The sequence below is a fragment of the Tamandua tetradactyla genome, chromosome 7, assembly GCF_023851605.1.
Source record: "Tamandua tetradactyla isolate mTamTet1 chromosome 7, mTamTet1.pri, whole genome shotgun sequence".
NCBI classification, from domain to species: Eukaryota; Metazoa; Chordata; class Mammalia; order Pilosa; family Myrmecophagidae; genus Tamandua; species Tamandua tetradactyla.
The window spans coordinates 165,638,458-165,651,761 of record NC_135333.1 but is presented as its reverse complement, the minus strand read 5'-3'; the positions used below and the strand labels follow the sequence as shown (position 1 = coordinate 165,651,761).

At 35.4% G+C, this 13,304-nt stretch overlaps 2 protein-coding genes across 18 annotated transcripts in view; one reads left to right on the top strand and one right to left on the bottom strand.

Moving 5' to 3' along the window:
* LOC143642817 (uncharacterized) overlaps positions 1-13,304 on the bottom strand; it is a 231,358-nt gene that overhangs the window by 164,243 nt on the left and 53,811 nt on the right. For 15 of the 16 annotated variants that reach the window (XR_013155894.1, XR_013155895.1, XR_013155896.1 and 12 more), the window contains exons 1-2: positions 5,333-6,858; positions 4,271-4,417 (exon numbers count right to left, since the gene is read on the bottom strand). Coding sequence is in view for 5 of the 16 variants with exons in the window: in XM_077111684.1 (XP_076967799.1) it covers positions 4,271-4,309 (39 nt within the window). In the remaining 11 variants the exon portion in view is untranslated. Of the gene's footprint in view, positions 1-4,270; positions 4,418-5,332; positions 6,859-13,304 lie in introns of those variants that run through there. The other variant, XM_077111682.1, reaches the window with a different exon arrangement.
* USP44 (ubiquitin specific peptidase 44) overlaps positions 5,494-13,304 on the top strand; it is an 85,076-nt gene continuing 77,265 nt past the window's right edge. For both annotated transcript variants that reach the window (XM_077111670.1, XM_077111667.1), the window contains exons 1-2: positions 5,494-5,624; positions 6,768-6,861. The gene's annotated coding sequence lies outside the window, so the exon portion shown is untranslated. The remainder of the gene's footprint in view (positions 5,625-6,767; positions 6,862-13,304) is intronic.

The window sequence follows — 13,304 nt, the reverse complement described above, 5'->3', positions numbered from 1 at the left end:
TGAGAATTCTGCCACTGAGCCACCGTTGCACTGCCGTAGCACCACCCTAGCTGTGTTTTTGATGCACAGACTACAGTGCTAGTTCCTGCATAGAGTTGTAGGTATATACTGGAAAACAAAACTTGTCAGACTAAAGGGGATAACCAATCCTCTTAAGCAAAATAAAAAGGATTAGGGTTTTCTTCTGGAATCAAGGATAAATGTAAAATAATATATTCTAATTGGAAAAAATAATTGTACATACTGTATAAAATAAAAAGGAAGATATCCCCTCTCCTCCACTCAACCTCCACCCCCCTCCCTAGAGGTAATGATTATTGGTTTGGTACACATAGTTTTCATATTTTTTTCTATGAGTATATATTCATAAGTATACATATGTTTGAATATGAATTTTTAATGAAAGTTTAATTTTTATACATATTGCTCAGCAACATGTATATGATCCTTTTACATCCAGACTAACTCATTCATTTTAATAGCTGGATATTCACTGCATCCTTGTTCCATAACACAACCTCCTTACTTGAACAGATTTTTAATTTGTCTTCAATTTTTTTTGCTTTTGAAATGTTTCAGTGAATATCCTTATACATATATCCTTGTGAGATTTCCCTAAAACCTAGATAACAGTAACGGCAAACAAAATTTCTGTTAACTATGGCAATTAGATTGGCTACCCTACAGCAAAGATACATCAAGAGGCTCAAAGGTTAATTTTGCCATTTATTGGACATCAATGACCACTGATCAGAAAAAAAAAAAACTAACGAAACTCTCAAGAGAATGTTTGAGTGTGTGTTTCTACATATTTTATCATCTGTGTGTATTCCAACAAATAGAGTTTTGAGAGTTTTACTCTCAAGGTAATGCATAATTGAGGCTATTTCATTATCTTGTAGACTTATTTATTATCACAGCATTTTCTTCTCTACAACATAACTGCCCAATGGTCAGACAATTTGAATAGCTAGTGACATAAAACTTCACTACTTCCTGAGATGAGTCAGTCTTTTTACTCTTTGAAAATGTCTCGCTTATTTGAGCCAAAATTTTACTATCTCTTCCATTCACTAAACAAAATTTTACCTGCAGAGCTCATCCAGAGGCGGCCTGATTTTTCTTTCTCTTCTTGTCTCCTCTACATTTGACTTCCTTAGACTAAACAACTGATCCTTTCACTGTTCCTTGTTATCCTAATTTCATATCCACTCATCATCCTACCTCTTTTGAAGAAACAGATTAGTGTTATGAATCATATAACTGAGCAGCAGAAGGTAAAATTAAATGATCACCTTCCTTAGTTCAGATATTTATGTCCATTAATGTATTTGCTTTTTTTTGGAAGCCACTCCCCGCTGCTGATTCTATATGCCATCCACAAATACTCATAATAATGAAATAAAATGTTATCACTATCAAATAGCATTTTGTTCCCATTTAAAAAGTGGTTAATAATATTTCTATATTTTTCTTACTCTTCAAAAATAACCAGAGGTGCACGAATTGTTCAGTGGTAGAATGCTCACCTGCCATGCGGGAGAACTGGGTTCGATTCCCAGCCCATCCACCAAAATAATAATAATAATAAAATTTTAAATGACCACAATTATGTTGCTTTTATACTTAAAGATGATTCCAAATGAATTAAATACACACGTGCACACATACACACATTTCATGAGAGGAAATGACCATTCAAGTAAAACATGTATCTAAGAGAGTTTTATATTTCATTCTTTAACATGCAAAGATATTTTTGGTCACTTTTGTTTTCCTCAGTATTCACTTTTTTAATAAATGAAATCAAGAAAGTTCTATTTCTCTGCTTTTTCACAGTTCTCAACTTGTGTACGGGACATTGCCTTTGCCCCTCTCGAAAAGACTTTTTCCTTAGTCTAGCCAATTATAATTTTGAAATACTTTTTCTTATTTATGTGTAGGTTTTTTTTTCTTTTTGAAGAATTATGACTGATAATCCAAAAAACTCAATTATGCCTAGCAAAATTCCATTATCTCATTTCCCAGCGGGTATCATGAGCTCTACTTCACCAACCAGGATATACAGGAACTCTTTATAAAGTGGTTCCACATGACTGCCATTTCCCACTTGTGGTTTCCATGGCTGGGAATCACCTCTTTGAAAAACACAGTGCCATGCTGAATGTGCACTTTTCACTAAAATGTGACCTGTTTCCAGGCTGGTATCTCTGCTCCACATTCAACTAAACCTTTGGCCAAATTCACACCCACATATTTTGGACATTCTTCTGGACTAAAACTGCACCCAAAGCATCTGTTCTGCAGAATGGATTAATGAAAAAAAAAATGTGTGTGCAGGTCAGATGCTGGTTTAGTCACTACACATCTTTTCTTCTGAGCTTAGTCAGCCCACAAAATGGATGAGACAACTATCAGCCAAGTGTTTATGGCTTGCTTTGAATCTTAAACATTTTAAACTTACAGATGGGAAGGCAGGCAAAATAAAACAAATCTTTTAAACATTTTCTTTCCTTCTGTTTCAGTTCTTGTCCATTTGATAACTTCTTATGGTTTCTAGTATTAGAATCTTGGAGGAAGGTTTTTCCCTTAGGATGTTTTATTATAATCAAAAGTATAAGAATTTTTTTGCTTTGAATGCAAACAACAAGTAAAACACAATCTTAAACCTCAAAATTAGGGGAAAAGATTTATGTATATTTTCCTTTCCCAAAAACTCTTTATTTTCCTCTCTTCCCTGAGTCACCTCTAGAAAAATAAGACAAAAGTAACCAATTCAGGGAAGTAGAACTTAACATTTATTTAGGAAAATGCATTTTTTAAATGCAGGTGTTGACATGGATTTATCTTTTTAAATTAATGGCATACATAAAACAGACTAAAGACTAATTACTGTACATATCCTCAAAATCTCCCAAGTTATACTATCCTCAGTCCAATTTCCATCTTGTAAATAGAGAGTTAAGCCATCTTAACAATGACTAAAGAAGCCTCATCTAGTTTTATCTAAGGAAGTGAGTTTGGGAAATATATATATAGAGAACTTCTCTTTCATAAATAAGGGTATAACATTCTCTATCTTTCAGCTAAGTACCAGAGCCACTTCACAGTCAGAGTGGAAAGAGCCAACACTTTCAGGGAGCTCTTGACCAAAATGAGAACTCTTTACTCTGCTCATCACGTTGTACCCATTTTTCTAAATGTTTTGGTGACACTGACTAGTTAGTACTTCTTTACAGCATTCTGTGCTTGCAATAGCTACTATGACTGCTTTTGATTGTTGCTTCAAGTCCATAAAAATAGAATTGAGAATACTGAACTGCACATTTCCTCCCCAGACTTGTCTACCTCAACACCTCCACCTAAGCAGGCAAGAAGAGAACCTAATAATTTGATAAGTGATTGTGACAGAGGTGATATAGAAACTACTTTGGAATTCTTAGTTCCCACCCCTCTCCTCCAAGGACAGGTTAATTTCAAACACTAACGGAATTTTGCAAGAAAGCAAGTTAAACTATAAAGGACCTCACAGCATTGGCCAAAAACAGTGAAAACAGTGCTACCAAAGAAGAAAACTAACGTAAAAGAGTATATGTCAATCACCAAGATACAGTTTTCAGTTTTCAATTCATCAGAATTCATATATAGTTTCAGTTCATTGTGCCTTTAATCTCCTAAGGAAACACGTCTACACGAAATATTTTCCATTGCTTTTCTATTCCTTAGGAGTTAGACACTATTTACATTTTAAATTTTCATGTTTTTTTTTTCTTTTCATGTTTTTCATTTAAATTGACACCTTTCTAAGGTTAGCGAGTGTGGACAGGAAGCAGAATTCACAAATCTAAATGCTTGGCTTTTTTCAGGTACCAGAATAGAAGAGATAACTGCTCTGCTGAAAAGCTTTATCCCAGAGCACCCCCTTATGGTGAAATGCACTAAGTGCTTCCCTGGAAAAAGTCACCATTTTTTCAAACCATTATTATAGAGGGATAGATACTGCTTTTCTAAATACTTTATTCCATTTTGGATGGGGAATTAGAAATCACATTAGCATTCAATAGCATACTCTCAGTTCCTTTTATTAGATTTATTTATTACTTCAAAAATTAACTTCTTTCATGATAGTACAGCTTGGAACCCTATCCTTTGGATTACACAATCATGGCAAACTTAAGTTACCCAGTTTTTATATTCCTGATGAACTTAAGCCTAGACTTGAAGTATTTGTGAAGTATTGTCTTTCATTAAACCATTCACACCCACTGACCTCTGAACTCTTCTTAAATCTATCTCCTAGCCAGTTCATCTTGTAAGTTCAGTGTGAGCTGTTTTTTCATTCACTAAACAGGATCACTGATTCCTATCGGAATAGCCACAGCTGTAAACAAGGTTCTATGGAGGGTTTTTACTGCAGCTGAAAGACAAGAAATGAGATAATAATTCTGACCTAAGCAGGCAAATGTTTTCAATAATTTAGCATGGCAGGACATTTGCTCATTACTTCATTTTCCTGTTTTTTTTAGCCTATTACCTAGATTTTTCAAATGTTAAGTTTTGAGGATAAATCTCTAGGTCTTATTAAACATAAGAATATGTACATGGCATTTAAATTTAAACTTGCTTGGACAGCAACTAATATGATCGATCTTGGTTTAATAGCATCTCTAAATGTAAATTGAGTGAGCAATATTAGATACTGAGTGTCTCTATTTCTTTGAGAAAAACATCCTCATTATTAGTTTTGAAATAACACACACTCCTGGTATTGAATATGATTACCAATTGCAGAGTAATTACATCTTTCCCATGCCATAGTGATCAGTGCTCCTAGAATTTAAATATATAAGGAAAGTGAGATGCTTAAGAAAATTATGAAAAATTAACGGGAAATCAGTTTATTGGTTCTCAAAAGCCACATTTACTAATTATCCGGAATACTAGATCAGATGCCTCCAGAAGGATAGCAGAGCAAGATTCCTAACTTGGATATGGTATATACATTTTTCTAAGGACAGGGTTCAGAGCTTTATGGATTCTCCAAGAAGTCTAAAAGTGAAAACAGAGAAAGATTCAGAACCACTGGAAGAGTATTTTCACTCTTTCCTGACACCAAAGAGAATTCAAGGAAAATTCTGACTCAGAAACCCTCAAGCTCTGTCTCAGGCAGCCAAAGATTTTTTTTAGAAAGTGACTGAATGGCAGAATTGAAAGGCTAGCAAAATTTCAGCATTCACCACTAAATTAAAAGGAACAGAATATATGATAGTTGTCAGTACTTAAAGGGAAATGCAGGTTGAAAACAAAGTGAAGACAAATGAAAATGGCTCACCAGGACCTGAAACCCCAGGCATTAGGGACAAATGGGGATCACTGAATAGAAAAAGGTGGAAACCCCCAGTGTGATGCAGATTTATTTGAAGTTAGGTGACCAGCTCCTAGAGATTGGAGTCCCCATGAGCTTCTCCCCTCCCCCACAGCCTTGTGTGAGCTCACAATAACTCACCTTTCTGATGGCACCTGCTCCCAGAGATTGAAACTGACCAAAATGGCAAGCTTTGGATGAATGGGGTCTGCCATCAGTGTAAAGTCTGAGAATTCAGAAAGGTTTGAAGTGTGGGCAGGTGAGGCTGAAAGGAAAGAGAATTCAGGGAACTGTGATTCATTTCTGTTCTTTTAGAGATTGAAGTTTGGGCTTTAATGTGAACTTAAACCATCTTGGGAGGTTTGGACTTTAAAGTGTATTGGAAAAAAAAGACCTGTTTTTAGCTGTTATTCATGATCTATGCCCATCTATCAATTAATTCTGACATTAATGATATCTAAAAAAAATCCTGCCCATTTGAGGATGGTCCTATGTGTTCTTGAAGCTAATCCTTAGAGAAAATGACCTTATCTTCTCATTTTAACACTGGACCCCACCAGGAGCTAGCAGGCTTTAGGAAACAATTAGGTTTTATACTATGTCTTAAAAGCAAACAAACTGAAAGTTGTAGAGGAGAATCATCTCAAGAAAACTAGAGGCATACTCCAGCCCTGGAGCAGTTTGCTTTCTATGTCATCCTAAAGATATTAACTAGTTCTTTTTAAACTAAAAGGATCAAACAAGCATCACTGTCTGCTAGCACTTGGGGGAAAAAAAATCACCCAATTGATACTCTCAAGCAATGAAATCCAATAGATACACAAGTAAGTAGAGATAACTCCAAGAGACTGTACACTTGATTCCAGCTCCAAAGCTAATTCTGTAGTTTCTCAGGCCTCTTACTTTCCCTTTATCACAGATACAACTTTTGCTCACACACATTTTCTCTGATATTCAGCATAATACAGTAAAAAGACCGTAGACTTTAGAGTCCAGTTTTTCATCTGTTTGGAGCTCTGTTTGGGTTCTAATCCCAAAGTAGCCACTTTCTAGTTGGATTTTGAAGAGTTATTTAACCTCAGTTTCCTCATGGATAAAATGGGGAAGTTAAGAGACCTACTTTATAAGGATTAGGGCCTCATTGGTCCCAATAAATAAATGGTGTGTGTGTGTGTAATCCATCCCAGCCTCCCTCTTGAGATGAGAGGATAAGACAAAATACAATGTGAACTATATAGAAAATGCTTTGGAAAATAAAAGTACCATATAAAGAATAGTAATTAATAAATCCATAAAAATGATATAAAGCATATGGAGGGCTTACTTTGGCCATCACACACAGCAAAAATAAGCTAGGAACTTGTTTCAGATCTATTTAAATTGCCCTTTTAATCACTTTTAGGATGAAGAAGAAGCTATCAGAAGACTAATTTCTACTCAACATCAGGAAAAGTTACCAACAGTGGTCCTAAAACAAAGGGCTGCTTCAGGAAACTGTGAGTTCCTTGTTACTCGGGGTAGATAGAACCGAGAAAAAATGGGAGGGGAATGAGGACGGGTTCAAGAATCAAACTCTTTGCTAGAGAAAGACAAATTCTACTTCAAAACTACATTGAAGTAATTATTATTAATTACTATTAGTAAGAGATTACTATTATTGCCCAACTTCCCAATCAGCCTCTTTCCTATACTGGTTGCCCTAACTAAAGAAAAAAGTCTACATTTCCTGCTTATGTGCAATTATTCCTAAAAACACAAGTTATAGGGGCTTATATCCCCAGATTTATGTTAATGATAAAAAAATTTTGTAGCATTACTCATATTATTTCGTCAAAAACAAAAATTTTTATATGCATGTTCAAAATCAATTCTCTAATTTATTTTCTTAATGATATAATTGCCTTTTTTCATCAGAATTCTAAGAAAAATATTTATGAGAGCATCTAAAGGTTTATTTATGTGCATTTTTAAATAAAATAAACAAGGATCCACCAAATAGGTTTGTTGAGCATCATACCTAAAGCAGACTCATGGTAGAAAGTGTCCATTTCTTAATGTATGTATAGACAAGGGCACTGTAACATAGTGGAAATATACATAGGGATCTATGGAGTCAGACTTCCTGGATTTAAATCCTAGTTTTGCCACTTATTAGCTTCATGACCTAAAACAACCTACTTAATCTCTCTGTACCCTAGTGTTTTCATCTCTAACTGGGAATAATAGGATGTACTTTATGGGGAAATTGTGAGAATTAAATGACAAAATACTTGTAAAGATGCTTAGCACAGTACTTGGAAATATAGTAAGTGCTTATGAAATAATAATTACAGTTCACACAATGGTAAACTATGTGTGGGTTTTGACTATACATAAAAATAACAAAAAATGAAATTTGTATTATAAAAATAATATATGCTTATTGTAAAGTGTGGAATTACTCAAAAGAATTTTAAAAGAACATTAATCACCTCGAATCCTACTAATTAGATAAAAGGTTATTTAACATTTGGTTTATTTCCTCCAAATTTTTTTACTTGCACATTTTTACTTAGATGGGGTCATACATACATAGTTTTGCAGAATGAAGACTATATCTTTGTGTTGCAAGTACGAGATTTTGTCAAAAGTGAGTTATTTCCACAGGTACCATCTTGAAAGCTCTATTTCTTTATTTCTATTTATTTTCCTTTTTCTCCAGTAATCCACTGTCTATCTAGTAAAGACAAAGCCCTTTGGTCTCTGGCTTTTTTTCTTTTTTTTTTTTTTTTTAACATGGGCAGGAGTCGAACCCGGGTCCTCTGGCATGGCAGGCAAGCATTCTTGCCTGCTGAGTCACCGTGGCCCGCCCTCTGGCTTTTTAAATACGAAGTTTCTCACTTTAAAATGTGTATCTCCTTCCCTAGGAACCTGGTGAGGTATTTTCATCTTATATAGTCCATAACTTCTCATTCTCCTATCTCTCCAACACCCACAAGCTCCTGGACTCAGTCTGGCTCCACAGCCTCTTATTTGCCCTAAAGAATTCCTGCCCTGGATTGCATAGGAAGGGATGTTTAGGGATGGTGCTTCTTCCTCCACCTACTTCCTTTACCTTTTGTTAACTATGCAAATTAAATTATATAAGCTTCACAGATGTAATTATTCACTTGTCCTCATTTTAGGCATATGACAAGTATAATTTTAATCTGAACAGTCAATAAATTGATTGGTCCTTATTCTATAAATAAGACTTAGTGGCTGTTAGAACTTGGGATCATCAACTTTCCTTTGATCTAATGCTCTTAACTCTATAGTTGTTCACCAGGCAACTCCATCAATTCTTACACTTGTTATTTTCCACAATAAAATGAAGTCACCATAATAATGAAATTTTCTCACAACTAATAGCAACAACTACCACTATGTATTATGCACTTAAGTAGTTAGCTAGCTCTATTGCTTTTTTTTTTACATATATTAACTCATTCAATTCTCAAAACAACTCTAAGAGGTCATCTATTTTACAGGTAAAGATGAGCTGAGTGCTAAGACAAGGATTTGAACCCAGGTCTGTTTGATTCCAAAACCATTGAAAGTTTATTCTAATCTATACTCTGAAAACTTTGTTTGAAGTTCTGACACAGTAACATTGTAAATACTCTAGCATAATCTTTAAGATTCATGGTAAAGGGCAGGCCACGGTGGCTCAGCAGGCAAGAATGCTTGCCTGCCATGCCAGAGGACCCAGGTTCGATTCCCGGTGCCTGCCCATGTTATATAAAAAAAAAAGATTTATGGTAAAATGTTAAAAGCTGAGAGAGAAGGATTTATAAAAACTAAGATAGCACTTAGCATAAGAAGATGTCCTCTGTTTGGGAAAGTGGTCCTCCCCAAGAGAGTTTAATCTCTAGTGGGAAAAATGTGAAATGGGGAGAAAAGGAAGAAGATGCCTGTCCAACCAGTGAAATCAACTACATCAATGCTGGCAACTAAATAAAATGGAGCTGTCACAGCCAGCACACCCTCCCAAAAATAGGTTGGTAGTGAAATACTTAAGATAACCAAAACCCCTTGGAGAATATCCAACATAATCCAGTGTGTACATAGTCCAGTGTACTATAGTTTTTTGACCAATGGAGTTAAAGAGAGGTTCTCATGTTAAATCTTTCTATATAACAGCTACCCCTATTACTTGGTGAAACATTTTCCAGTCCTAAATCCCATAACCTGGGATAACAGTATAATCTCTGCGTTTTCTTCTGATGGCTAAAAACAAAGTAAAAGCTCAGTTTTCCAATAAAATCAGCCTCTGTGCCGCAACTTTCAAGCCCTTCCAAACAAAAAGACAAACCAAAAAAAAAAAGCTTTAAAAAAGAGAGAATATCTGTCATTCTGTGTACAATGTGCCATGTCCCTCCTCCTGCTTCCCACCCCTCTTCTTTCCTTTTATTATCTAGTTTGTCTAAAGCTTCTAGCTGATCTAAAATTCTCATTAAAACAACTTCCTTGTAATTGATCTGACTGATGATGGCTCAGAGAGCCAGACTGAACAGCACAGCACACATACATGCACACATGCATGGGCATGCATACATGAGAAGGCCAACAGAACACACAAACACAAAGGATATGCCGGAACAGCTGTACCACAGAATTTAAGGAGGATAATGCTGGACAATAAGCAAAAAGCTATATTAAGAGTTGAAAGGAAATATAAAGGGATATCGATAGTCAAATGGAGCTATGGAAGATGATTTAATATCAAAAGACTGACTAAATGGAGGTATTATTCTGATTAAGACCGTTTACCTATCCTTATTCAATGACTGAATATAGCGAACTTTCAAAAAGATTGCAAGGCAGATGAATGAGAATAATGCAATTACTACCAACAATAATAGCTTAGTTTGATTGTTGCTTCATTGTTTACCAAGGGCTGTCACATTCTCTAATTAGATCTTTACCACAATTCATGAGAAGTTGAAGCACAGGCATCATCTTTGTTGTTTACATTAAATTTCTTCATTCATTCCTTCATTCAAAAAAATATAGAGAATGCCTAACATATATCAAGTTCTGCTTTGAGGTGCCAAAAATTCAGCAGTGAACAAAAGTTCCTGCTCTTATATAGCTTACATTTTAGTGGAAGAGAAACAACAATCTACAATAAGCATAATAAGTAAATTATATAATTATTTAGAAAGAGTATTATTAGAGTAACACAGTCATTTAGAACATAAGAAATCCTATATATATATATTTATATAAAACCATGGGCCTAGATTAAATAACTAAGAAAAAAGAAGACAAGACTCAAGGACTGAGTAGTCCTGGGTACTCCAAAGTAAGAGGTAAGGAGTAGAGAACTCAGCAAAGGAGACTGAGAAGGGAAAAACCAACGAGGGAAGAGGAAACCAGAAGGATGTGGTTGTCTTGGAAGGCAAGGGAAGAAAGCATTTCTAGGAGGAGGGAGTGGTCAATTTTGACAGTGCCCCATGAAAACTGATAATTGACCACTGAATACAGTGCAAGTTGTCAGTAACCTCTGACAAGAGCAGCTTCTCTGACATACTAGAGATGGAAGCCTGATTGGAGTAAGTTTAAGAGATAATTGAAAGAAAAGAATTGAAAAGAGCAAGTATAAAACATTTTCATGTACTTTCGCTATTAAGGGGGAACAGAGAATTGAAGCAGTAGTGGGGGAGTAGTTGAGAAGGTATTTTTAATAAGAAAACCCCCAACATGTTGCTATGCTGTTATTGTAATAATTGATAATGTAGGAGGGAGAGGATTACAGAGACAGGAAGGATCACAGAAGGGAGGAGTACTGTGCCCGTAAGTATATGAGAAGAGATACAATCTCATTCAGAAATGGAAGGAACCAAGGCACAGAAAAATGACTTCCCCAAGATCATACAACTAATAAGTGGTAGACCCGAGGTTTGAACCCAAATCTCCAGCCCCATCGTCACATTCTTTCCACTATATCACAACAGAAAAGCTTTGGTTTTATCCACTACCACGCACCTGGCAAACAGTCATCAACTTCTGCCTAACTACATTGTTTCAGAACACACCTGACTTCCTGGGAAATTATTTCAACATATTGTTTGTCTAATGTGTCTCAGGTACCAGACTGATGGAAATAGGGGGAGGAGGGATATAAAAGTGAATGACAAAGGGGAGTGCAAGGGTAGTTCAGTGATAGAATTCTTGCCTGCCATGCAGAAGACCCAGGTTCAATTGGGCTACATATACTTCCCAAAACACAAACAAGCAAAACAAAAAAATTCAACAAATGGTGCTGCAATAACAGGATAGTCACATGGAAAAATAATGAAATGTGGCCCTGCTCATACAGCATACCAAAAAAAGTAAATGCACAGTACTTTCTCTAAATAAATTTACAATATAGTGAAGCTTACACTCATAATTGAGAATAATCAAAATGAAATAGTGTATACTACTGGACAACTCTAATGATGAAAGTATTTCCTTAAGTTGAGGCACACACCGTTTTTAGGCAGTTTCCCCCAATTGCTTCTAGGTCTATCCTCTCCAAAGTGATCAAATCTATTGTTTTTGGAAAATGGATGAATCATAAGTCCTTTCCCACTGATAGAAAACTATTCTAACAATAGTCTTGGAATAAACAACAGATCACAAGCATATATATAAAATGAAAGTAAAGTAATGAAACCCCCAATGTGAATTTATTTCATGTTTTTATTTTATGTCTTTATGTTCAACTTGACCTTTTGTAGTATGAAAGACAACTCATTTATGGTATTAAATTCAGTGGCAGGACTATTTTAGGTTTCACATACAGAGATGGTTTACATGTCAGAAAATACCCAAATTTTAATTCTATCGACATATGTGTTAAATATTTCAGAACAATGCTTTCTAAGTATAAAAACATGAGTTCTATCCCATAGAACATTATGCATGCATATGTTTTTCAGATACTTCTTGAGGTTATTATGATGCTTCATTAATTCTTTTCATTAAAACAAAAATAAGCTCCATTTAGAAGTCCCTTGGACTTACAAAGAACAGAATTTGTGGTACAAGTATCTTTTTTTTCTTCCACTTAACAGTGGAGGCATTAGTATGAAAACAATACATTCTCTTCCACCTAGGGTATCTTTCTTAGGAAACCACATCTCCAATGTATTGAATCCGCAGCAACTAATTGAGATGATAACTAAAGAGAAATTAGTATTTTGATGAAAAAAGCAAAAAAAAAAAAAAAAAAAAAAGCAGGAAATACAAGAAAATCAACATCTATTTCCTCTTCCTGAAATTCCCACATCTACTTCTTTTAGCAAACTGCTACTCAGCCTTTATGAGTTTCAGAAGCCAGAGTTCTCTAGGGAAACAGAACCAACAGGAGATATCTGTAAATATGAGATTTTATAAAGGTGTTTCACACAATGTGGGGATGTATGAGTTCAAGTTCTGTAGAGAAGGCCTTAAGTTGACAACTTCAATGAGGGTCTTCAATGAATTCCCCAGAAGATGCTGACTGGCTGAAGTAGAGAGAGAGATTCTGTCTTTTAACTTTTCCTTTAAAGCCTTCGGCTGATTAGATTAAACTTCTCTCATTGCAGAAGACACTCTCCTTAGCCAATTGCAGATGTAATCAGCCATAGATGCAATCAAAATGGTGATGATTTAAGGCCAGGAACTGTTCTCATAGCAACAGATAGGTCAGTGCTTGCTTGACCAGACAACTGGGTACCATCACCTGGCCAAGTTGACACATGAACCTAACCATCACAGTCCACCCCTTGTCAACCTAGCAATACACATCACCTGAAACCATGCTTAATCTCTTAATAAAAAACAATAACAGATTTCCTTTGCCTAACAATACTCACCTATCCTGCATACAACTGGAAATATACTAAATTTCTCTAGAATAGGGTACAATTCCTTAGGTAATCTTCACTTT